Source organism: Neofelis nebulosa, chromosome 10, assembly GCF_028018385.1.
Source record: "Neofelis nebulosa isolate mNeoNeb1 chromosome 10, mNeoNeb1.pri, whole genome shotgun sequence".
NCBI lineage: Eukaryota > Metazoa > Chordata > Mammalia > Carnivora > Felidae > Neofelis > Neofelis nebulosa.
Window position 1 is genome coordinate 55,114,405 of NC_080791.1, and position 25,877 is coordinate 55,140,281.

Here is a 25,877-nt window from a genome sequence, read left to right on the forward strand (position 1 = left end):
CACTAAGGGAATCTGTGTGTATGTCTTTTCTATCCCCTACAACATATTCAGGAACCAGTCCCTGACATAGAAAATGAGTCATGGAAAAGCCCTGGACAGCAGCCACCTTTCAGCCAGCCTGAATCCCCCCAATTCTCAGATATCCAAGTTCCCTCTGTGTCACAGAAGCCCCCAAACAGGAGGCCCTCAAACCACAGTACCCTCCCAAGAAGGATGTGAAGCCACCAGTGACTGCCCAAGGGGAAGGTCAAACCACCACTGTCCCCCAAGGAGATCTGTCAATATCCCCTGAGGGAAAAGTCATCCTACCAGTGTCCCCTAAGAACATCAAACCACCGACATTCTTCCCTGGCGGGGAGGGGGGGGGTCATCAGACAGATCCCCTCCATTGAATCATATTGACCCCCTGCCCTAGAAACCTTGGGACCCACAGTGCCCACTAAAGAGGTCCCCATCCTGAAAATCCCAAGAGATCCCCATTGTTAAATCCTCCTCCCAGGAAGTCTTTCATACAGTGCATTCCTTCTCTAGCATGTTCTCCTCCTCCTATAGGATGTCCTTGGAGAAAATTTTGTCATACGTTGCCTTTTCCTTCTTCTTCCTCTCTGTGCCTAAGGGTGGTGATGGTGGGAAGTGGTCAAGAAAGGAGTGCAGAAGGGCCATTGAGGCTCTCAGGGGAACCACTCTGGTCTATTGCTTTCCATAAAGAATGCATCTCTAGGGGATGGGCAAGGGAAAAACTGTTGTGGTCTTGAAGCTGGAGTTACAGGGTTTCTTATCCTAACCCTTCATAGCACTCCCTGCTAAAGGAATGGCTTTGTGCACATCAGCATGAGAATAAAGGCAACCTCTCAGGAACCCAGAAGGTTAATGGCATATTCTTTGGACCCCTCTGTGATCACTCAGGCTGACAGACTAGGGGATGAGTGCAAAAGTGATGCCATCCTGAGTCAGAGAATGAGAAGTGGTATAGGCAAGGGCGTGAATCGGGGGAAAGATCTCATCCCACACACACACTGTGATCTAGTGTGCAATGGGATGATGGGCATAATTCTGTGCCTACCCAACGACCCTAGGCCTTGAAGGGGAACTAGGGCATAGAACAAGCATCTGGAGCCCTTGGTGTCTCAGAGCCAAATGTTAAAAGCAGTGAACTGAGTTCGGTGTGGCCTTCACTTATTCGCCCACCTTCTCTGGGCCTCTGTATCCCCACTGATATGATTGTGTAGAGGCACACCACCACAGCACCTTCCTTCTGGCTCAGATTTACCTGAGGCTGCCTATGGAGCTGTGTAAACACTGGTGGGGCAAAGCTGTCTCAGAAAGCCACATGGTCATCCCAGAAATCAGGGCTATCTGGTTTGGGGCCCCCATTTTCACAACCAGCTCCTCCCACACAGGTAGCTGGGGAGAACAGGAATAGAACTCCCTCTGGAGTGTTTGGCATCTGGATGCAGATGACCCAAGACACTTGTGTGTGTGTGAGGACAATAAGGATTTGGCCCTACTGAAGTATTAGGGGGGGCCTTAGGGGCTCATCGTAAACATACCCTCCTCTAGGGCAGTCTCCACTGTCACTTCTCTAGGCACTCTTCCCCGTCATGGCCCAGGAGGATGCCTCACACCCAAATCCTACCTCTCTGTCTAAAACCCCCATTCCCATGCCTCACCAGATCACAGCTGAATTTGGTTGTTTCATCCTGGTCACAAAGTAACGTTTTATAGGCACTCTGAGGACACAAGGATTTAACCTTAGGCAGCACAATTCTTGGATTTCTTGATGAACCAAGGAGATGTTTCTGACAGGATGCGAGGGTCACTCTGGCTCCACTGGTCCTAGTTAAGGCCCAGAAGCTGGCCCCTGCACACTTAGGCCCCTACCTCCCAGGCTGATGTCCTAACATTTACCCCTAACCCACTGTGGTCCCAGCCAGCCCCTTTAAGCCCCTTTCAAGCACATCTTGGGCTCAGGCACCCCAAACCCAGACCAGCTTAGCCCTACACACACAGACTGAGGATATAGCCCTACAGGCCACACCCCACTCTCTCCTCTTCCCCGAGCAAAGACACCAGAGGGCCAAATGATTAAACACATACTTTATACCCTGAGGTGATCAGGGGAGACTAACACAGGGCTCAGCACTCACACTGCAATATAGAAAAGTAGTCTGTCTCCCTCATCCCAGCTGAGAATTCTGGACTTACAGGAATTAAGCCAGTCCCTTGGATTTCAGAATATTCTTGGTTGGTTTGGTTTGGTTGGTCCCAGTATGGAGAACTAGGTTGTCCTCTTGATTCCCTGTCACAGTGGTTGCATGGAAAGTCAAAGGAGGTCGCACGGTAGGACTGGTCTAAGAAAGGCACCCAAGGAGCATAGGGTTTTACAACTGGGAAGGCCACCACAAGCCAGAGCTAGAACCACCCCTCGGGAGTGGACAGAGGGGAGCTCTGCATCCCAGCAAGGCTGCCTCACTGGAAGAGGATCAGAGGCTAAGTTGGTGTAATAATCAGTGGTGGCCGGCTAGCGCAGCCTCCCTGCCCAGATGGCAGAAGTCCTCTCCCACCTGCAGAGGTAGCTGATGGGCCTGAAACAGGACCACCTCCCCCACTGTTCACTTGCCACTCCTGGAGCCCCGCTGTTTGCTCATGGCTGTGAGCATTTGGCTAATATAGGAAGTCAGGAGGTCATCCATCTTGTAGCCCTGGAAACAGCACAAGAAGATAAACAGAGCAAATAGTGGGACAGGGCCAGCCCATTTAGACCCAGAACACTCCCAGGAAACTGCAAAGGGCAGAGCCCTGAACTAAGGAGAATCCTGTACTGCTCTGGACTCCATCTCCCCAGCCTCACAGCTGAAGGGTTGGACTCATCCAGCCACATGTCTAAGGTTCAAAGTTGTTATGACCCTACATGAAGGCCCTAGCTTGTATGCCCCTTACATCCTGGTGATTCTAAAGGCTTTACCAGTTGAGCCACGCCTTAGAAATTCAGCTCAGTCCAAGAAGCCTCATTGCTAATGGCTCCACTATTGAACTCAGGGGCTAAAGACTCAGTCCCCAGACACTGCAGTCATTCAAACAATAGTTAATAAATGAGGGGTCTGTTCTCAGCCCCAGATTAAGTGCCCTTCCCAGACCTAAACTGAGCCTCAAACTGACTTGACCTTGGCCCAATCTGACCTTTGATCCCAATCTCAGGCCAAGCCATGCACTCCTCACGTTTGTTCTGGGGACAAAGAGGATGGTTGGAGCTTTAGGCAAAGTAGGGGAGCCCTACCAGGCCTAAATAAAAGAGGTCTCACCAGTGATGTCTCACAGAGCAATTTGCTCCCGCGCACCAGGTTCCCAATGGTGATGTGGAAGTAGGTGTTGCCACTGCTCCAGTTGGAGATCTTGGTGAAGGGATGAGTGGTCAAGATGTCCTGGGAAAGCAGAGAAAATTTGAACCTGCACAGTCTGGACCCTCTGGCCTCACTTTCCTCAGCACCAGCCCACACCCATCAGAAAGGCCTTGAGCCCTCAGACAAGCAAAGAAGCAAGAAGAGAGAATCCAGCTCTGCTGTGGAGATGCTAGGGGAGGCAGATGCCTTCTCCCTCCATGTCCACGAGGCTATGGGGTATGTGGGGCTGGAACTGGAAATTTGGGAGGCCTGAAGGAATGGAAACAGGGGTCCTGGATGGGATGGTCCTACTAGGAGGAAATCAAGAAGATGCCAAAGCCTCAGGGAGCACCATGTGTGTGGGTAGAAAATAATCACACAGAAGTATGTGAGAAGAATGACCCAAGAGAGAGAGGAGGAAAACCAGGAAAGTGGGGCACATGAACACAAGAGGAAGGTGGTGGCCATTGGCACCCTTCGCCAGTGGTCCAGTTGTATTCCTCCTGGGTATGTGGTAGGACTGTGCTTCCTGGTTCCCTTGGTGAGGACTACTCTGGCCCATAAATACGAGAATATTTAACCCTGGTGCAGTCTGCCATCCTGACCAATGTGTGGAGAGCATTCTGGAAGGAACGAATGGTTGTAAGGTCCAATGACGCCAAAAGGCCAAGTGCTAAAAAGTTCATTGGATTTAGTAGCAAGGTGTTGGCTAGTAACTCTAAGAGAGCAATTTTGACAGAGCAGGTAGGGAAATAGACGAAGCATACACAGACCACTTCTCAAGATCATCTGCCTTCTTGGCCACATTGAGGATGGTGGCCAGCAGGGGCTTTGGGGGTTTGGATCTGGGGGCTTTTGTGAGAGGTGCAGACAGAGAAGCACACCCCTACTCTTCCCTGTCACTGCTTACCTTGGTTCTGGGATCGATGAGGCTGACCCCATACTTATTGATGGCAATTAAGAGGATCTCAGGGAAGTTTGGCTCCGTAGTTTGCTGGCAAAGAAAGCCGGAAACCATCAGAGAGCTGGGGGAGCCCAGAGCAGGAAAAGCTGTGTGCTAGGAGTAAGTTGCCCTCCCCTGCTCCTGCTCGATGCCAGAGGTGCAGCAGGGCCAGTGGCTCTGCCACAACCTCACAGTTTCCACCTCTGCTGGGACCTCAGTACGACCCAGATCCCTTCATGGGTCCCCAAGTGACCCCATCTCCCACCCTCTCCGGCAGCAGTTTCATCCCTTCTCTCCTGCTTCTCTAGGAGTCTGGGCCATCTCTTCTCTCAGCCCATATGTCTGCCCTCTTTAAAAACCCTCTTTGAACTCTAACTCCTGCCTCCAACTTACCTCTCTGCCTCCCTCTCTTCCTTGTACAGCCAGACTTCTCAAAAGGCCTCCCGTCCGAGGTATGTAACAAGGCCATCCCCTCCTCTCCAGCCTGACCTACCCCCAGTTCTCACGCGAGCCCGTTTACCATTCTCCTGCCTCCGGTCGTGCCCCTCAGGCCCACCCTCGCCCCCCAGTCAGAGTGGACTTCTGGCCCCATCATCCCTAGGGGGGGAAGGCAGAACCTTCCAGGGCTGGCCACCACCTTCAGGAGGAAACCCAACCCCCTCGCCGGCTTGCCAGCCTGCCTCACCACAATCTGCTCATTCTCATACCCTGCGCCCATCCATACTCAGCCACTTGCACTTCCCGTACACCACTGGCTCTTTGCTCATGCTAGGCCCTCTGCCAGGAACACTCTCCCCAGGGTCTTCCTGGAAGTTCAGGGGTGGCCTCCTCCAGGAAGCCTCCTCAGCCTTCTCAGTCACCTTGATAAGGGCTCCCCTTTGTCACAGCACAGATCGTTCTCCATTACTGTGGCTGGTTTACACATCTGCCTCCCCTGCCAGGCTGAGCTGCTGGTTGTCCCTCATGTCCCAGGGCTGAGATTCCGAGGTGGTACAAAGCTGAGGGTGCTTCCGTCCTTTCCTTGCCAGGGCAGGTGGCAGAGGCCATCGCTGTTTCCCACAGTCCTGGGGAGGCATTTCTGTGCCTTCTCATCCCCACTCCTTAGAACCTTCCTCCCTTCCTCCTGAGAAGCCAGCCATAACGTACCTTCACCTCGAAGAAGGCTGAACCAAAGGTGGGCCACTTGAAGATGAGCTTTAGAAAGGCTAGCTTGGCCTCCTCCTTGGACTTCCCTGCATGCTTGTTGAAGTAGGCAACGATGGACTGTAGGGAGAGGGGGGATCAGAGGCCTCTCCCCTGCCGCTCCTACCTCACCTGCACTGTTAGCGGTCATGGGCCCTGGAGGGCCAGGCATAGGATGGGGGCCCTGGAGGCCATGAGGGGCCTCCGTCATCCCAGTTAATGGAATCCTTATTTTCCTTCTCTCCCCTCCCCTCCCCTAAGCAAGCAGACCAAAGAGTATCAAGTGAAATCAGGTCACCATGACAACTAGAATAGGGCAAATTACTACCAAGCAGCTAGGTGAGTCCTTTGCCTGGAGAACTGGATACTAAAGCGAAAGGAAAGGAAAATGAGAGGGTGACCTTATCACACACAGGGACAACAAGAGATACTTCCCTGGGCTGCTGGCCAGCACCTGCCGCCTGACCCGTGGGGTGCCCAGAGACCCCTAGTCCTGCCGCCGCCTTTATACTCACCCGCTTCCAGTCATCCGGGGAAACCTGCCGGATGAGGTCCTGGGGCACCAGCTCCCGTAGCAGCTTGGGGATACTGGGGAAGTAGGACTTGTCCTCTTCGAATTTGACCCTGTAGATCAGTGCCCCCAGCTGCAGCACCTCCTCCCGTGTGCACTTGTGATAGCCTCGGAGATACTTGGGCAACTCCTGCCAGAGACAGAGCAGGTCTCAGGCGAGGTCTACTGCCTTACCCCACATTGGGCATACCTTTTCCTCCAGCCTCAGCTGACACTGTGCCCCAAGAGGAGATAGTACGGGGAAATAGCAACCATGCCTGCTCAGATCCAACACTTTACAGTTGGAAAGCAGAGCCATGTATGAATATTATTATTTCATTTTCCCTCATAACGGTCCAGTGGGGTGAGCAGCCACATTTCAAAGACGAAGAAACTCAGAGTGACCATCTGGTGAACCTGAGACTGTTCCACAGCCCTAACCTTCTGAGCCTGTCCTTCCTTGGGAAAAGCCTCTCTGGCTGGCCTCCTCCCATTCAATTCCTTTGAGACCTGCTAGTTTCATCAGCAGCACCAGCCTCTTCCCCACTTTGAACTTCCAGTAATTGAGGATGAGGAGTGGACCAAAAGCAAAGATGAAGCTTCCAAATGGCCAACACCGCCCACAGCCTTACAACTGTCTTACCCACTCGTTGAAGCATAGGAAAACTGAGGCTGGCCTGAGGACACACTGCAGATTAGAAACCTGAGTCGATTATTTTCCATCCACTTTTTCATCTACTCGCCCACCTATCTATCCATCCACACCCATCCATCTGTCCACCCATATGGTTCTCCCTACCCATATCCATTTCTCATTTGTCCATCTGTGCACCCACAAGTTCATTCACCATCCATCCTTTTACCCATCCATCAAGCCAACAAATATGCATTGATCATCTGCTATGAGTCAGGCCCTTTAAGCAACAACATCTACTTCCCTGCTCTCAAGGAACTTGTAGTCAAGGCAAGAACACACATCCATCACCCCAAACTGATGTATAATTACAATCTTTGAAGGAATTGTTCTCAGTGCTATGAAAGCATATAACTAGTTGACCTGATCTAGTTTTAGGAACAGGGAAGATTTCCCTTATGATGATTGAAATAACATCTAAAAGCTTAGAAGGTGAAGGAAAGAACCTAGGGAAAAGCTTCCCAAGAGAGAAAGTGTTACGAAGGCCCCCAGGCATACCTGAGAATTTGAAAAGATGTAGCTGGAGTGAAGTGAACAAAGGAGTGCTGGATACAAGACAAGGCAGCAGAAGTAGCTAGTGGCCCCATGCAGGGCCAGAGTCGGGATTTGGCGTTCTACTTTGAGGGAAGCCACTGAGAGGATCCCGAAAGCATGATGACCCCCATAGGAAGAATGGATTCAGAGGGGACAAAAATGGACAGGGAAGCTCGGGGGAAAGGTTACCAGCTTCATTCAGATGAGAGATGATGGGCTGACCTGAGTTGGTACCGGTGGTAATGGAGACATGTGGATGGATTTTGGAGAGTTGGGGAGGTGAAGTCATCAGGTGAATGATTTGGGACATGGGAAATGAGGGAGAGGGAGGTGTCAAGGCTGACCTGGGTTTCTGCCTTGGGGGAAATGGTAGCTGATGTTCATGTTGCCATTCACTAAAAGGGCACCATGGGGGAGGGGCAGATCTCACGGGTGAATGAGCCCTGGCAACTCCCAGGCCAGGGTTCTCTCTACCACGGCAGCCACCATCCCTGCCTCCCGCAACCTTCCCAGCATCCTGGTCTGTCTCCCCTACAGAATGATAAACAGGACTGGCCCAGAAGAGATCACCGAGTCTGCAGTTGTGAAGACATGGATTCAAACCCAGATTCTATCCACCCTGTAGTCCTAATTATATCACTTGATCTCTCTGAGTCTCAGTTTCTCCCTCTATAAAATGGGAACAACATGCCTACTTGTTGGGGTTTGCTGGGAGGGCAGAATGAGCAAAAAGCATCAGACAACAACTAGAGGTTCAACATGGGGGCCTCCCTCCTGGCTTCCCGCAGGCACATGCTTGTGCTAGAAAGTGTTTACACATTCACACAGATGCCCTAGATACACCCAGATACACCCAGGTGTAGCCGTAGAATCTCTGATTCAGAGGACAGCCCCTCACCAAGGGAAGGGCCTGAACGGTTGGGGATTAAAGTCTCCGAAGAAAGTACAAGGCGCTGAGGAAAGAGAAGGGTCTGCCTTTGAGCTACTCCCCAGGATCCCAGCAGGAATCTCTTAGAGGCCTTACTGTTTGAGGCCCCCCTCCTGGCAAGGGCAGCAGGGTTCTGCTTTCCTGAAATACAGCAAGGCCAGCAGCACATGGAGGCAGCACAGCAGAGAGGAGCAGGCAGCTCACCTGGTAATAGTGGAAGATGGAATCGGCCATCGGGTCCTTCCCGGGCACCGTGGTGGTCCACAGCTTCTTCATGAAGAACACCTGGTAGGTGAGCGAGGGCACGATTCCTGCGGCAGAGGGCAATCAGTCACCCAGAGCGTCCCAGCACAGAGGATCACCTGTGCCCAGCACCAGCCCAGGAGGAGGCCCTAGCTTGGGTCCCACCCAGGTGGACCTCACGGTGTGGCCCTGTGCCAGCACCTGCTCTGCTCTGGGCCTCAGATGATCTCAGGGCCCAGCCTCACATTACCATCCTTGACAGGCCGTGCTTTCTTTATCCAGTCTGTCAGGTGTCGAACAAAGTCAAAGAAGAAGTCATTCTCGGGGACGCTGATGACCTAGGGACATGGCCGTTCCAATCCATTCATTTTAGTTCCACCAATACTGATTTTTCTGACTTACCCACCAAATGCCTTCCTTTTGGCCCTGTGTTGTAGCCCCAAGAGGTGTCCCACTCTGCCCTGACTATGCCTGTTGAGTCTCCAGAACAAAGCCTACTTCCCACCCAGAGTGACAGTCATTCCAGTCATTCAGCAAAGACTAAGCCCTGGTGAGAAGGCCAAGAATGAGGCCCAGTCCCTGCCTTGGACAATCTCCGGTATCTGTGACCTGCTCTTCCCACAGGCTCCAAGCTCCTCTGGGTCGAGGACCTTACTGAGATCACCTGTGGGTCCCCAGTGTCTGACACAGGGACAGTTGTGAAATGAGGAGGCAGACGTGGATGCACAAGGAACTGAGTGAGCACCTGATCTACCTGACATGGTCAAGGAAGCCTCCCACAGGAAGAGGCTTTAAAGCTGGGCCCTTGACCTTCATGAACACAGAAGTGAGGAAGAGCAAGGTGGAATGGTGGCAGGGGCCTGTGCTTTGCAGTCAGACCTACTGGGATCTGAGTCCTTGCTGTGTGGCTTTGAATAAGTTACTTAAATTTTCTGAGTCCATGTTTTGTGATCTATTAGGTGGGGATAATCACACCCCCTTCAGGGGTTATTTCAGGGCTAATTGGCCTTGGCAAGGCAGCCAAGGGACCGGTCAAGTCAAATCTGGAAAGTACTTGTGTGTTGTGGCAGGGCGATGAGCCTTGTGTGGTCCAGAATATAAAGTGCCACATGGCTCCCAAGAGGTTTGAGGTCATGCTCTGCAATGCCTCAGAGGAGAGACATTTAGGGGAAGCTGTTATAAGTGCGGGGACCGTTGCAGGGATATAAGAAGGAAAGGGACACAATCAGATGCCACATGCAAGCACACCTCTCTCTTCCCCTCTTTCCCCTCCCCACTGCCCCATGAGCTCCTACAGTCCCAGCAAATGTTCCAACAGACAGACCAATAGCAATCCAATAGGAAGCCAATGACCCATCACCCACCTTGTCTGCAATTTTGACAAAGAGGCTGAATCCTTCTGAGGACTTGAGGAGCAGCCGGGCTGCGATGTTCTGGCAGAAGTCTTTAGCCTTAGTGCTGGACTCCACCTCAAAGGCCTGGGAAGTGAGGGGCAGGCGGCTGCGGCTGGGGCTTCCTGTGCCCCTCTATCTGTGCCTGCAACTAGACTCCCACACATGCAGGGCACCCTCCATCTGAGGTGTTTCCCCATGGGTCTAGAGCTGGGCACAGCATTTAAGAAAAGGAAAAAGCAGCTCCTGTCTGGATCTTCCCAGATTTTGTCCTCCCCAATCCAAGCACACTCAGCCTCTGCTTCCAGGGTTGTGGGCCTGGCTGTACAAGCATGGGTGACACGAGGCCAAGGGAGCAAAGATAGGCGGGGTGTTTGGGAGGAGAGAGGCTGGAGGAAGAAGAAAGCAAATTCCAGAAGGGGGAGGGAAAAAGAGGGGAAGCAGCCCGGGGTAGGGGTAGGTGCGGGGTGGGGGAGGGACTGCTTCATATCACCTTCCATTGGAGGGACAGGAAAGGATTTGTTAGTTTCTTGTCCTTGTCACTGAAATCCTATCATGACATTTCTGAGTCTCTAGTCTCTAGACAAGTTCTAAAACTGCTTTTCAAACTAAAAGTTTTGGTGCTGGATTCATTTATCTGAATGAGATGGGGCAAAGAGTGGAGGTCAGGAGGCAGCCTGACCTAATGGGCATGATGGGAAGGCTAACAGGACCATTGGACCAGGAGACCCACAATCAGGCCAAGTGAGGAGGAAGGAAGGAGCCTGCAGGAAAGTGGGCTCAGGGACAATAGGAGAGGCCTGGGCAGGCAGGCCTGTGACCAGGAACAGAGCTGACATCAGGGAGGTGGCACCAGCATAGAGCTTAGCTCAGAGAGAGAGCACTTTTCTCTGAGGCAGAGCCACCTCAGAGAGGGAAGAATGATCTTCTCAAGGAAGCTCTTGGAGACAACAGAAGGTCAGATCGGGAACCCGAGGAGTCTGTAGCCTCTCGACTGAGCCCTGACCACTGGAGCAAATGTGGGATGGCAGGGGAGAGGCATCAGGGCTGTTCCCTGTGTCCTCGGGGAATCTGGTCCTTCACCAAGAAGCTAGCAGCCCTCACCTCATCGGTGTCGTCAGGAAAGTAGACCTTGTGGAAAATCTGGGTGGTTTTGTGCTGGATGGCCTCCACCTCCACCAGGTGTGGGGGGTACTTCCGGGACCCATTTCTGAAAGCCAGGAGAGGGGTGGAGGGCAGTCAGGAGCCAATGGGTTCATGGGGCCATGGGGAGCAGGGAACAGAGGGAACTTTGGAGACAGACCCCAGTTCTAATCCCTTGTCCGCCACTCCCTGCCAGGTGACAGTCACTTAATCTCCACGAGCCTCCAACCCCTCAACTGTAGAATGAGAGAACAGCGTCGACCAAATAGGGCTGTGGAGGGGACCACGGGACGTGAAGGATGCACATGGGCTGTGCAGAGTATGGAGTATGGCCCAGACGTCCCCAACACACTGGAAGGTATGCGCCAGCCTTTCTAAGCAGCCAGACACAATTGCGTCCAGAATGGGCACCACGCTGCAGGCTTTGTCCGACTGGCAGCTGTGGTACCCCAGGGACAGGTCCCACGTGTTGTGTGGCCGTGCCCTTATCCGCCAGGGACACCCACAAGCCCACTGGGGCTGAGAGCCCATCCCAGCACCTGTCACAGGCTCTTTGCCCACCGCCTCTGCTCTCAGTGGGCCACCGTACCTCAGGGCTTTCTGGAGCCGCTGCAGGCAGTCGACGGCAAGCGGACAGTGCTTACGGGACTGCAGGAAGCGCTGCACGTGGGGCAGCAGGATGTTGCTGGGTGGGAAGAGGCCCGTGCACAGCCAGAGTAGCTCCCAGCCACGCTCCTCGCTATACCTGCGGAAAGAGGTGGGGTGTCCAGCGGGGGTTCTGCAGGCCACTTGTGGGTCCAAGCATCCTTGGCGCCTCACTGTGGCGGCACGTGTCTGTCTTGACCCCCATGCCTCTCTTCTGGGGACCAACGCAGACCCGCCTCCCTGGTGGCCAGATCCAGTTAGTGCCACACAAAGTGTGGTTGGCCAACCCACACTGGGCCACGCCGTTACCGGCCACGTGAAGGTAAGGTGCTCATTCATGCCAGAATGAACATCAGCGATGTCACCAAGCACTCTTGGTTCAGCTGAGATTTGTTTCCTTCTTAGCAAGACTTTCCTGTGAAGGAAGCCATGTGTGATCTGTATTCTGGCAAAAACTCTTTAACTCGTCTGTTCTTTAACTAGCACTGAGTTAGACCAACCCCTGGGCTTCATTGGGCACTCTGAGCTCCCTGGGCCTGACGGGAGAGAAGCACAGAGGGCTTCTAGGAGGAGGTGGCATTTGAGCTAGGTTTTGAAGGCTGACGCAAATTCTGATATGCAAAAAAGGCCATAAATGCTGGCTGTGAGCACAGCGTGTATAAAGGTTTGGCAGTGTGAGAAGATCTGAGTATGGTTCCATGGTGGATTTTGCAAGAGGTGCAGACGATGACAAACCTGGGGACATAACTGGCGGTCTGGGTGTAAGGGGAGACGGTGGGGCTTCCCTCAGGCTCTGAGACTTAGCATGTCCCTGACTTCCCATTCCTGCCGTGGTCTGACCCAGCAGGGACAAGGTGGCACCCTCTGGGACCCAACACCTTCAGCCCAGAATTTTCAGCCAGAGCTTCCAACTGACAGCCAGCGCAGCCCGAGCCAGGCTGGGGACATTTGCTCATGAGCACAACCTCCAGAATGGAGTCTGGGCTGGGAGGGGTACCCGGAGGAGGTTCGGGCAGTGAGTGGAGCAAATTTAGGAGGAACCGGTGCTATCAGACTTGGAGAAGGACAGATTCAGAGGGTGCATCCACCTCTTGGTACTTGACCAGACTTCCTTGGACCTTGCGGCAGAGGTAAGACGTGAGGGAGCCTGAATGCGGAAGGATGGCTGCCAGGCAGGGCCAGATGCTGTCTTGGGAGGGAGGGAGCTCCCTGTCACAATGGGTAGAGGACCTTTAAGATTCCCGTCAGCTGTGACTCCCCCCTCACTGGGGGGAGGCCCTCCTGTACCCGCCTACCATCCCCTCACCTGATATGGTTGTCGGTCAGCTGCTTCAGGATCTGCACGTATACCTCATCCTTGAGGGCCTCGGCCTTTAGGGCACCCTCAAAGATCTGGTCGGTGAGCTCATTGACAGAGCGCGTCCTCTTGGATGGGTAGTCGCCCATGTACTTGAGCATGGGTGGGGAGCCGTCAAGGAAGGGCTTGTGGCTGATGGGGGGAGCACTGACCCAGGAGGCCACACTCTCTAATGGGGTCTGCCCCCACCCAACTGTGTGGCCCTGGGCCTCAGGCGACCCACTCAGGAAATGGGCATGACCCACCCACCCTGCTCTCCATGCCGACTGCCCACCCTTTCCTCAACCCTTCTGGGCACCTCCTCCCCTCACTACCTCAGCCCCCAACACCCCATCCAAAGTCCTCGCACCAACCCAGATGGACTTTACAAATCACAAATCTGACTGTGTCACCCCCTGCCCCCTGCTTAGTGGGCTTCTCATGGCCTTGGGATACAGTCCAAGCTTCTTAACAGGGCTTGGGAATGCTTTATTAGTCTGCCCACGTCTTCAGACTCCCTTCTAGACCTCTGCCCTCCACTTGTGCTAAATCATGTTGTGATTCAGGGCCTTTGGACAAGCTCATTCTGTCTGGAACACTCCCCACCCATCTCCCCTTTGGCTGACTGGGCCTACTCAGTCTTCAGGTCTCAGCCTAGACATCTCTTCATCCAGGAAAGCTACCTGCCCTCCTCTCCAAGGCTACATCAGTTCACTGTGCTGCCTGGCCCCATCACGGCCCCTTTTAGCTATAAGCACCATGAAGGCCAGGGACTGGGTCTGGTCACAGCTGTGTCTCCATGCCTGGCCTAGCACATGACACAATACTCATCTTGAACCAAATGACAGGGTCAGAGGAGACAATGGATGAGGCAGCCCCTCGTGCACTGTAAGGTGTCAGGCATAGATGAAGCCACTCCACCCGAATCCCTCCACCCTGCCCAGGACCCACCTGGGCCCCTCAGAAGGAGGTAGGTATCTGGATGAAAACCCTGGAGGCAGGGGCCTGGTGCCCCCCCTGCCCTGGGGTCCCCCTCCTTGTGGTCCTTCCCTCGCCCTTCCATGGCACCCACCCCTGCAGGTATGGATATCAATGAAGGCCATGCAGGCCTCCTGTGAGAGCTCCTCGCTGCCCAGGATCTTCTTGAGCAGTGCTTGCTTGAGCGGCTCCCGTGTGTGGCTCCACAGCCGGTCCTTGCCACGGGCCTTGGACACCATGACCCGGCTCAGCGTGTGCTTGGGTGGGGGCCTGACACGGCACAGCCAGCATTGACCCCAGGTTGTGAGACCCACCCCTACCCAACCTGTGCATGGAGGCGGAAGGCCCTGCTCCTCCCTGCTATACTGGGCAACCTGGGATGAGTCAACCAGCCCTTCCTGGACCTTACTTTCTCAGCTAGAAAGCCAGCCCTGCCCACCCCCATGGCCTCCTCCCCAATGCTCCTCTCGGCTTTCTCTGCTCTGGCCTTGGCATGTGCTTCCTGTGGCATTCCTCCACCCAGGTCACCCCCTGCACAGCTCGGCTCAGATGCCACCTCCTCCAGGAAGCCTCTCCTCTGTCACCACCCCCATCATAATGCTGGGCATACAGAATCACAGCTGCCCAGTTTTGTGCCTATCTCCCCACCAGGACTGTGAGTCGGTGAGACAGGCACAGGCATGAGTCGTGGGTGCCCAGGACCCCACCTGGGGTGACCACAGTCATGCTGTCAAATGAAGGAAGGATAAAATGGCACAGCATAAGACGGCACATCTCGACAGACAAAAGCTGCCCTCCTGTTCCCTCCGACCCAGGCCCTGCTCACACACAGCAGCAGCAGGAGGCAACCCCACCACGCGGACTAGAGTAGCAGAAGCCTGTGGCTCACACTGTCCTGGCCCACCTACCCTTTCCCCATCACCTGAAATAGTCGTAGGAAAATTCCTCCAGCGTGTAGGGCTTGGCGCGCACCTCGGGCTCTGCTGTTCGCAGCTGCAAGAGCCGAATGACGTCCTGTCTCTGGTCGGGGGTCATGGTGACCAGGGCCTAGAGACCGAGAGACAAGGGTCTGAGGTCAGCTCTTCACCTGGGACCCCTGGAGCCAACATGGTAAAGCCCAGAGCCTTCTGGACTGGGGCTGGGGAAGTCGGTCACCATGGGGTTGACCCTCACCCCCATTCTGACCCTGGGACCCCTTTTGTTCTTTGCCATCTCTGAGGTTACTGCTGCCTCCATCTGCTGCACTCGGGGTCCTTTCCGCAGTCCCCCGAGTCTGAACCAGGTTGGGTCAGTGAGAAGGCCGGATGGAGGAGGGGGATGTGGCGTGAGAACCACCCAGTCAACAGCGCCTGGCTCAGGAGCTGCCTGGAAAGCTGGGCTCTGAGTCTCCAGTGCTGTGATCCAGAACAACCAGGGCCTCCCTTCCCAGCTCGGGGCTCACTGCCTTTTCAGACAGTGCAAGGTGATGCCTCCATCCCCCACTCTCCTTCCATCCCTCGCCCTGGGCAGTTCCTCGGCCACTCTCCACCCAGCACAGGTTTGACAGCTTCCCCGACTTTAAGTTTGTGGTCCCAGAAGACCCCCAGATCATCTCCAGAGAAACTGGAGACCACTAATCCAGTATAATCCCTCACTCCATTTTACAGATATGGGAAGAAGACAAAGAAAGGCCCAGAGGAGACTCCCCTCCATCTGCCATCCCCAAGCCACATACCACAATCTCCCGCGGCGGCAAGGTGACAGTGGGCATGACATATACGCAGTCAGTGGGGAAGTCCCCACGCTGCTTGGTCCTCTCATTTATGCCGTTGGCCCAGCCTGAGTTCATGACCTGCTCTCCCGTGTCATGGTCCAGGATGATGAGGTCTCCCTTGGCAAAGCTGAGGAAACCTGACTCCTCTCCCGCTGGGAGGCAGAGGTGAGCAGGACCACGGCGGGGGGGGGGAAGGCAGAGAGAGAGGCTGGATTGGAACATCTTTATTTAGGTTGATGACCTATAAACTGTTAATCCCTGCCCTGAATAACTGAGGCCCAGGCCCACTCATGTCTGCTCACTGGTCACCCTGCCTCCAACTTGCCACAACCCTTCACACAGACGTGGCCATTGGAGTGTGCCACTCCCCTGCTCAAACGCCTTCCATGGCTCCCCATCTCCCTTAGGAGAAAACTGACACTCGTTGACATGCTCACAAGGCTGCTGTGGGCTGGCCTTCCTGACTTTGTCTACCTCACTTCCTGCCCTGTCTCCCTTACCTCACCCATTCCAGGCAAACCAGTCGACCTGCAGTTCCCAGACATGCCTGTTTTCTCCAGCCTCTGTGCTCGGTTTGTGCTCTCCTCTATGCCTCGAACACTCTGCCCCACATACCTCCACCCTGAACCCCAGGCTGCATGGGGGCCTCTCCTCCAGGCTCCCATAGTTACCACACTGTCACAGGGCCCGTCACTATCTATTTTCAGCCCCTCTCCCCACTGAGAGTAGGGCCAGGGTCTGTTTTATTTCTGTCCTTTCCAAGCTCTGCCCGGAGCCTAGGAGGCCTGGGGGTGCTCAGTCAGGGTAGCTGTTACTACTGTTATCATTTGGAGATAGTGGGTATTTGGAGACTGTGGAGAAGGAACCCATGATGTCACCTGGAGAAGGTGACAGGTGATAAGTATGGAAGGGCCAGGAGAGGGAGATTCCCTACAGGGCACAGTTGGAAGGTGCAGAGTTTGGCTTTTGGTCCGGGTGGGACTGAGGGTATCTGGGGAAGGGTTGTCACAGGTGGTCTCAAATGCCAGGCCAAGATCAAGGTGTGTGATCTGCCCGATGCCCCTAACCCCCAGTGCCTGGCAGCCTGTGCCAGGAACCACTCACCAGGGTTGGGGTTGTCCTGCAAGGCCACCACGTACTTAGACCTCTTCCGGAGCCCTTCCAGGAAGGTGACCACAAGGTCACGGATGTCCTCGGCGTTGCTGGAGGTAAAGGTGTACTCATCCCCTTTGATGGTAGCCAGCGTGAAGCTGGGGGCTACCAGTTTTGCTCCCCTGCAGGACCAACACGGAGAACAGGGCCCAGCCGGGGTCAGTCCTGCCCAGCCCGAGTGAGGCGCAGCACAGCCCAGATCAGAGCAGCCCAGCGAAAGCAAGACACGACACTCCCTGAAGGAGACCAAGGCCAGCCTAGTCAGACATGGCCCAGGCGGGGGGAGACATGGCCCAGGCCAGACACAGCCCAGTCTGAGTCAGACCTGGTCCTGCCAATGTCACACATGGTCCAGAGCGAGGCCCGCAAGGGCCCAGCCCCGTGCCCCTTTGATGTCTAATTCCTACTCACCCTCCTTTAGATCTCAGCCTAGCTACCGCTTCTGCCAGGAAGTCCTCCCTACCCTCCCATAGCCCTCATCACACTTGTCCCTGTTTAAAACAGCCTGTTCAATGTCTGTCTCCCCTCTCATCTGAAGGAAGCTGCAAAAGGGCAAGGACTGTCTTATCACCTTGCATCCCTGTGCCAGCTCATGCCTGGTCAGAGCTGGACATGCCCAGCTCCAGCCCATATCAGACACAGCGCAGAGACACTCCGATTAAGCCTCGGATCTGGGGAGGGCCTGCTGGAAACACCAGTCTATTCCAGGAAGCCATCCCCAGCCCTGCTCTTGCATGCTCCACACCTTTCAGTTTACAAAGAATTCTCCCATTGCATTTTGCATTTCCCTCTCACCACTGTTACTAGAGGGAAGTATTAAGATTTTAGGGATGAGGACATGGAGGTGAGCTCCACCCGGGCCCCTGAATCCCAGACCAGGCTCTCTTTGTACACAATTGACTGCTCCTGACTGTCCTTCTAAGCCACCCACACCCATCTCAGAACAGCCATTAATGATGCACCATAAAGACCCCTCTGTCCCTATTAGGAGGAAGGTGCCTGAGAAGCCTGCACAGTGCGGCACAAACTGCTCAGTCACATGCGACCAGGACAGGTCACTGCACATCTTTGCACCTCCATGACATCCTCGATGAGGGCAGAGACTCCCCTTAAAAGCCTTCATGACCCCAGAAAGCTCCAGGAGCCCCCTCCTTCCCCATCTGCCTGTCCGTGTCTCCATCTGCCCCCTTCTTGCTTCAGACAGTGCTGAATCAGGACACTGGGGCTTGACACATCCCTGCCTCTGGTCTCTGTGCAGCTTTGGACAACTCCCTGCTCTGCACTAAAGTGTAGCGTGAGAGGCGTTGGGCTTACCTACTGCTGGACACAGCCATGATCTCAGGGAAGGACAGCTCCAGAAGCACCTGCTCCTGCTCATCCACAAAGTAGACACCTGTCCAGTTGACCGCCACGATAACGTCATTCTTGGGGAGGTTGGGGCCTGGGACAGAGACCCAGGAAGTGAGAGGAAGGCTGCCCCACACCCAGCCCAGCTCTTCCCAGTCCTCATCACTACCAGGGAGGTAGTAAGGGGGATAGGTGATAAGTATGGAAGGACCAGGAGAGGTAGATTCCCCACAGGGCACAGATGGAACGTGCAGATTTTGGCTTCCATACTTCTCACTTATCATCCATTTTACTGATGGGGAAACTGAGCCTCAGAGAGGACAACCTCCCTACAGGCCAAAACTCAAAGCACAGTGGGAAGAGAGTGCTGAAATCAGGAAACTTGGTGTGAATCCTATCCTTGCTTCTGGTCTTTGTGCAGCTTTGGACAAGTCCCCGCCCTGGAGAGAGGTTATATATGGGTAGGGAGTTAACTGAGCCCCAAGGGTCCCTCCAGCTAGATACTTCGTGATTCTGTGAAGGCCAGCACCAGCACAGGGCCTCGCACAGATGCCTAGTAATTAGGACCTCAGGATGTCTGAGCCAACAGCCTGCGTGTGTTTGGGCCCATGACCTCCGTGCTCAGCTGCAGAGTCAGCCCAGCCCATACTCCGGGCCACCTTCTTCCGTACAGAGTAGGCGTTTTAACTCTCTTAATAGTCATTCAGTTGTTTAACCCAGAGTGTTGCTGAGCACTTGGACTGCGGGGAGGCAGGACCCACTCTGTGGATCGATCTGGAAGGACCAAGCAACGCTGCAGGCAGGAGCCTGGCTGGCTGGGGAGTCTGGTTTGGGCTGTTTCCCTCCTTCTGCTGTGAGCTGGAGCCACAGAGGGAGGGAGGGGAGAGGGCCTGGAGAAAGACTGGGAGGCGGGAAGGCTGAGGAGGTACCTGAGAATTTGTAGGCTTCATAAAACCTGGAGAAGAGCAAGGGCCACTTGAAACGGGCATAATTGACCACATCCTCTTTGACCTTCTGGGCATCAGTTCTCCTCTGGGCATAAATCCCCTGGGGGGTGGGGATGGACAGGAGAGAAAGGCCATCAGATAAGCTCCGTCTGGAAAAATCCCATGTTCATGCCCCCAAGCCAGAACAGTCCTGGAACTATTGTGTCCTCCTGGGCACCACGGCTCCACCCTAGCCCATCAGCCCGCAGCCACCCCCATCACTCCACAAGTCCCACCCGCAGAGAGCTCCCAATTCAGCAGTGACAGAAAAGCCCACAATTCTGCCAGAATGCATGCAACACCCAGAGTCAAGGGTGAGTGGGAGACATCTGGGGAACAGGAACGTGTGTGGCTAAACAGGGGTGTGTGTACTGGACCAGGGAGAGGGAGTGGGGAACAGGCCTGTAAGAGCCAGGTCACATAGAAGTGTAGGCAAGGCAGCCACTGCAAGACTGGGCTGTTGGCAGAAGCTGACAGGTGAACCTGGGAGTCATGAAGACGGGAGCACAGGGAAGGGTTGGAGAGGCCAGGGGATAATGCAATGCTGCTGGCAAGAAACCAAAGCACTGGCATTTTATTATCTAAAAATATCCCTCAGAGCCCTATTAAGAACTCAGTGGTGTTGGAGCAGAACTGGATGTATCAACTTGAACTCATGGTGCTTATCAGCTATAGACACAAACATGGGCAAAGACCCATGTGCGTGCCAGGCACTGAGAGGACCAGAAGCAGAGCCCTCCCAGGAGCAGAGAGCATTGGGGGATAAGGGGCTTCATGTCTCCAGCCTAATCTCAAAAGGTTCAGAAGAAATGCACATCCACATGCAAAGAGAAGGGATCATAAAGCAAATGTGGCAACAATGTTACCAACCAGTGAGTCTGGATGAAGTGGGGGGTATACAGTTCTAGGTTCTTGAACTTGCAGCTTCTCCACAAGTTTGAAATTGTCCCCAAATGTTTTTACCACTCTGACTCTAAAAGCCATGTACATATGTGCATTCTGTGAGAAGACTGGCCCGGGGATCTGGGGACCCACAGGCCAACAGGCTCTGGTCTAAGGGAGAGACACAGCTATAGCTTAGGTGTGGGCTCCAGGGGCAGAGCCCACGTCTGTCTGCTTCACAGCTGCACCCCCAGGGCTCAGTACTGTGCCTGACTGTACTCACCCAAAGCAGAACAAGTTAACGAACAATGGCACCCAACCCAGAACACGCCACATGCCGCGTGCATGATGGCAGCGAACACCGAGGAGGCCCAGGGAACGGCAGAGACGGAAGCTGTTTGCAGTGTGGAATGGATGGGCTTCAGCAGCTGGCAGGGTGGGAGGGATGAGGGACAGGAAGTTTCCCGGACAGACAGAGGGGTAGAGGGAAAACACGCATCTCTGCTGCAGGGGAGTTGGAGAGGGGGGCTGGCAGGGGAGCCAGGCCTGGATGTAGAGAGGGCGCAGGGCGGGTTCAGGGAGGAGTGGAGGCTTGTGGGCAGCTCACCACGGAAGGCAAAGAGTAGGGTGGGAGAAGTGCATGGGGCGCCTGGGGCAGGGAAGAGGCTGTGTGGTGTAGAGGGGTGAGAGACTGCTGGTCTGTGGAGCCCCCAACCCGGCAACTCGTGTGCAAACATACTCTGCTCTTCCACAACCACGGCCAGGAGGCAGGGGGGCCCATCCGTCCCCCTCAGCGGCCAGGCCACCCCTCCTCTACTTGGGCAGCAGGCCCCTTAGCTTGAAAGACAGCTACTTGGGGCTGGTTATGGGCCTGGGGCCTCAAGCAAGGGGCTTGAGGGGGCTCTGTACCTAAAGTTCCCCAGGCAGGAAGTTGGGCTGGAGTTCTTTTCGGCAGAAAGGAGGATACACTTGCTAGAAGCTCTTCCAGCAGGTGCCAACACTCCTGAGCTGTAGCTCTAGCAAGCAGCTGCTGCCGGGCCAGGGGACCCCAATATCTGTGGACCCATAGTTTCCCTCATGAAGCTGAAGGATCAGATATGATCCATCTCTGCATCCCTGGCACCAGCCCAGAGTAGACAGCCTAAGACACAAGTGAACCGACGTCCATGGTGGAGACAGGCTGCTTGGGAGGCAAGAGGTTGAGGCTGCCATCCCGTCTCCCAGCAGCCCTGTGGGCAGACGCATGTCACCAGAGAGCCCCTCCTCCAAGACCCCACCCTGCCCTCCTACCTTCTTGTGGGCAGCAATGGCCAGCTGGGCCCACTTCTCAAGTGTCTTCAGGGGTGTGATCTCACGGTCAGGGATGTAGGTGGGCACGAGGTTTAGGAGGCGCTCCAGGATCATCTCGGAGCCATAGTCCACAAAGTACTGCTGGGAGGCCAGCTCGGCCAGGTCATCCTCCTAGGTAGGGAGGGGGAGGAAGGTGCTGTTCACACACCCTCGGGAAGCCCTTCCAGACCACTGAAGCCCTCAGAGCCCTGCCTCCTCTAGCTGTTGACTCCGGCCTTTGGAAAATTCCATTCTCACTGATTCCCCAGAAGTTCTTACCTGCTTGGGGGAACCATGAGCTCCCCAGGGGCAGGGTCACATCCCTGCCTTCTCCTGGGTCTCCCAGCACCAGCACAGAGGCACACGAGCTGACCCAGAGAGCCAGCCAGCCCATCGGTAATGGGTCAGCCACCACATTCCCAGCCCGGTGAGTGGCTGGAGCTGACAGTCTGCCCTGGAGAACGGGGGACCTGGGCACCGCTGGTTCTGTCAGAGTGAGGGGCAGGCATCACCATTACCATCTCCATCACCATCACGACCCCACCCTGGGATAGTCCAAGTAGTGAACGACAAGTCGGCCATGCTGCAGAGGCTTCAGAAGGCCGGATGATGGGTACTGGCCATTTTGCCCTTTCTCTGCCTGGGGTGGTGAACATCAGCCCTAGTGATGTCTGCCCGGGGCTCGCCAGGGCTTCAGCAGAGGGGGCAGTAGGAAAAGGCTCTTGGGTGTCTTGAAGGCAGTAGTGTTTTCCAACCAGTTCAAAGCTTCTCAGAATTTGAACAACCCATATAGCTGTACTAATAATGCATCCTGCCTATCAGCTCACCAACATCGCCATGATCGTCACCACCACCGTTACCGCCATCAACACCACCATCGTCTCCAACAACAACAGTATTGTCACCATCACCAACCTAGCACTATCCTGGGCCACCAACCCACTGTCACCAACACCATCATCATCATGGCCACTACCCTCAGCAGCATCTCCACCACCAACAACCGCCCTCTTCATTTCCATCCTCTCCAACTTTATTCCTCCATCATAATCACCAACAGAATCATAGGTACCGTGAGAACCATCATCACCATCATCAAAGATAAAATAACGTGACACGAGTCTCTCCACATCACTCCTGTCCCTAAAAGGAGACTAAGAGAATACGCATTTGCAAACTCTGGTCTAAGTGAGCAGATCTCTTACTCCTTCAGCACAGAGTTTTCTAGACTAACTCAGAACAATACAGCAAGTGCTGAAGCACACACTCCATACCGTGCACCATCACCACAGAGTCACGCTATTCTTCAAAGCCTTTGTTCCTGCAGGTAGTGTTAATCCAGAAGAAGCCTCAATCAGGCTAACCTCCACATAAGCTAATGGTGGGTACAGACAGTACCATTCGTCCCACATTTGGAAAACAGAGGGCTGTGAGCCGAGATTCGCGGTCACTCACCTTCTCACACCTGTACTCCCCAAACTTGACCCCTCGCACCACCTGCTGGTAGATGAGGTTGGTGGCCACGTTGTCTTCTGAGGGGTTGTGCCAGGGCGTGAAGACCTCTTTGCGGAAGAAGAGCCTCCAGGGGGCATTGCGTTCCTGGGCACCCTGCTCCTTGGCATACTGCTCACACTGGGAGATGGCATCCATGACATGGTCACTGCCACTGCCCAGGGAGGACACCTGCAGGTGCAGGGATGGAAAGGTGAGCAAGCAAGAAAGGCCTTACAAAGAGCCATCAGCCGTGCCAGCTGTTCTCATTCAAATGGAAAACCGAGGCTCAGAGAGGGGCAGGGACATGTCCGGGTCACCCAGGAAGCAGATCAGAATGGGATCTCAGGGCCCCGCCATGGGGTCTGAGTCAGCACAGCCACACAAGTATTCCCATTTCCTAGTGTAGTGTAAGCCTTGTGTGAAACTCTGATGGACGGTCACTGAAAACAAGGAGGTATCTGTAGGTGAGAAAAGTCCAGGCAAATGCGGTTCTGTCCCTGGAACTGCCGGGATGGGACGGGGGGGGGGGGGGGGCACATCTGCTGCATGTGACGTGTCTGAGTGTGGAGGTGCAATCACCCACCCCCGGGCCCAGCCCAGCGGAGAAGGCTCTAGGCCCAGATGTGTCCAGGGAGGCACATACTCCAGGTGGTCACTAACAGGTGAAAGGAAACTACCATGGAAACCTGAAAAAAAAAAAAAGTCTGTTCCCATTTGCAAATGAGAAAATGGAATCTAGCTAAGTGGCTTCGTGCACACCTCCAGTCTGTCTCTGCCATGCTTCTTCCCTGGCGCCAGGGGAGGGTTGAATGGGCCCAGGTATATACAACAGAAGTGAGCTCTGGGTTTCAATCTCCACCGTACCGCCCGATTTTTAGGTGCCCTCCACAGTCCTAATGAGTTGGGCAGAGGCGGAGTCACCACTAGCTGAGAGGAAACCGCACTCTGGAAGGTAAGTAACTGCACGAGATTGCCTGAGCCAGTACATGGCAGCACCGGAACGGGAGCCGGGGTGGCGCCAGGAGGGGGCCCTGCGGGGCGGCCGTACCTTATCAAACAGGGCAATGTAGAGGGAGAACCCAAAGCGGTCCTTGAGCGAGATCTTGTCAGCCAGCGCATTGCAGAGCTCCTTGGCCGTGGTCGCCGAGTCGGTCAGCAGGGTCTTGGTGGTCCCATCCATGAAGGTCACAGGCAACATGATGGGCTTCTTGGACTTAGTGGCCTGAAAATGGCCAAAAAGCGTTTGTGAGAATCTTTTCACTTCAAACCAGTTCACGCCCTCTGGGTTCCTGGCTCCCTGCTCCCTAGGGTTTTAGAGCTGCCCCAGAGCCTCAGACCCCAGCACCAGGGGCCCAGAGGACCCTGCAGTGTTCCCTGCCCCGATGGAAGCTTTACAGCCCCTGAGGCTGGGCACTGGGGCTAGGAGGCTGGGCACTGCCACAAACCAGGGGCTTCTGCCCTCACTTCATACAACCATCACAAGACCCTGTGAAATGAGGATCATTATTGCTAGGTTACAGAGGAAGCTATTAAGACACAGAGGGAACCCCCATCTGACCATAAGACCAGCAGATGGGAGTCAATCATCCACTGGGTGCTTTCCTGTCCCAATAGGCCTGGGAATCCCAAACTTGACGGTGGGTGCTTGAAGAACCATAGACTCCTAAAGCGGGGGATGTTTCTGGGGCACTGGAGTGCACTGGGGATACACAAACATGCACACACACATACACACTCGCATGCCTGGGTAGGGCGGGGGGCCACACCTGCAGCTCCAACCAGCTGGGAGGCTGAGTCCGGGTCCCATTGACAAAGGTCCTCCTGAGCCGCTCCTCACAGTAGGGAGCATAGCCAGGCGGTCCCCCGTGGATGAAGTTCCGCAGGTACTGTAGACAGAGGGCCAGCTGAGGGGCCTCCACTCTGGCCTCACCGGGTCTCCTACTTCCAGCCCTTCTACCCACACTCAGGACCTGCTCAAGACCCGGCCACCCACATCCTCCGGGGCTAAGCCCCACCGCCCTTGGGATCAAGTCCACGTATCTCAGACTGGCAGCAAGGCTGCCATATTCTGACCCTGTTCAGTCTCAGCCACGCCTCCTGACTCACCCCACATGCCATACCCCTTCTCTTCACCTAGTCTAACTGCTTCTCTTTTTTCCAGGGCCCACCTCCCTGACTCCCCCGCTGGGCCAGCACTTTCCTCCTCACAGCACTGACCAGCTAGGTCGATCCTGCTGTCTGTCACCTGCTCTGCCTCTGTGTCCCCAGTGCCCAGGGCCTGGCACAGTCAAAAGAGCGGCCTGAGGGGCACCTGGGTGGCTAAGTCTGTTAAGCGTCTGACTTGGGCTCAGGTCATGATCTCACGGTTCGTGAGTTCAGGGCCCTCGTTGGACTCGGTGCTGACAGCTCAGAGCCCGGAGCCTGCCTCGGATTCTGTGTCTCCCCCTCTCTCTGCCCCTCCCTCACTTGTGCATGCGCCGTCTCAAAAATAAACAAACAATGAAAAAAAAAACTTAAAAAAAAGTGGCCTGAAATCAACCAAAGTGCCTTCTCCAAGACCATAAGTGGAGGGTCCAGGAGACGCTGTTGTCAAATTTAGTCTCCTCATAAATAAAACATGGCTGAAGGGAGAAGAGAGGGAAGGGCTGGGAACCCGGGAGGAGGGCCAGGAAGAAGCCAGCGGGAGCCAGAGGCCTGAGAGGACAGGCGAGGCCTCATCGCCAAGCCCCACTGAGCTTCTTCCCCTTGCTCTCACCTCTGATACCCTTCCCGCCGCAGGAGGCCCATGCCTCCCTACGCCTCCCTACCTTAACAAACTTCTCCGAGGGAGCAAAGCAGCCCACACAGAGAGACACGAGGATCCAGCCTCGGGCATAGCTGCTCTTGGAGGGGTTGTGAGTGAGCTGCTTGCTGATCTGGCAGTAGATCTCATCCCTGGGCGGGGCAGCAAGGAAGGGAGACTGCGTCAGAAATGAGCCCGGCCCCTC

The 25,877-nt window shown here is 54.9% G+C and overlaps 1 protein-coding gene and 1 long non-coding RNA gene across 4 annotated transcripts in view; one reads left to right on the top strand and one right to left on the bottom strand.

Annotated features, from left to right (window-relative positions):
- Window positions 1–2,082: 2,082 nt before the first annotated feature.
- The window catches only part of MYO7A (myosin VIIA), an 85,332-nt gene continuing 61,537 nt past the window's right edge, over window positions 2,083–25,877 (bottom strand). For 2 of the 3 annotated variants that reach the window (XM_058687685.1, XM_058687683.1), the window contains 22 exons: window positions 25,698–25,824; window positions 24,657–24,776; window positions 23,939–24,112; window positions 22,852–23,079; window positions 21,358–21,528; window positions 19,129–19,246; window positions 18,167–18,293; window positions 16,805–17,088; window positions 15,662–15,852; window positions 14,870–14,994; window positions 14,060–14,217; window positions 12,940–13,093; window positions 11,578–11,733; window positions 10,950–11,055; window positions 9,819–9,932; window positions 8,705–8,792; window positions 8,416–8,522; window positions 6,021–6,206; window positions 5,470–5,586; window positions 4,291–4,374; window positions 3,303–3,422; window positions 2,083–2,702 (listed from right to left, as the gene is read on the bottom strand). In XM_058687685.1, the coding sequence (XP_058543668.1) occupies window positions 2,613–2,702; window positions 3,303–3,422; window positions 4,291–4,374; window positions 5,470–5,586; window positions 6,021–6,206; window positions 8,416–8,522; window positions 8,705–8,792; window positions 9,819–9,932; window positions 10,950–11,055; window positions 11,578–11,733; window positions 12,940–13,093; window positions 14,060–14,217; window positions 14,870–14,994; window positions 15,662–15,852; window positions 16,805–17,088; window positions 18,167–18,293; window positions 19,129–19,246; window positions 21,358–21,528; window positions 22,852–23,079; window positions 23,939–24,112; window positions 24,657–24,776; window positions 25,698–25,824 (3,145 nt within the window). In that variant the 3' untranslated portion in view covers window positions 2,083–2,612. The remainder of the gene's footprint in view (window positions 2,703–3,302; window positions 3,423–4,290; window positions 4,375–5,469; window positions 5,587–6,020; window positions 6,207–8,415; window positions 8,523–8,704; window positions 8,793–9,818; window positions 9,933–10,949; window positions 11,056–11,577; window positions 11,734–12,939; window positions 13,094–14,059; window positions 14,218–14,869; window positions 14,995–15,661; window positions 15,853–16,804; window positions 17,089–18,166; window positions 18,294–19,128; window positions 19,247–21,357; window positions 21,529–22,851; window positions 23,080–23,938; window positions 24,113–24,656; window positions 24,777–25,697; window positions 25,825–25,877) is intronic. The other variant, XM_058687684.1, reaches the window with a different exon arrangement.
- LOC131487227 (uncharacterized) lies at window positions 3,422–7,971 on the top strand. Its single transcript, XR_009249669.1, has 2 exons — window positions 3,422–3,617; window positions 7,821–7,971. It is a non-coding gene; the product is annotated as an uncharacterized LOC131487227 (long non-coding RNA).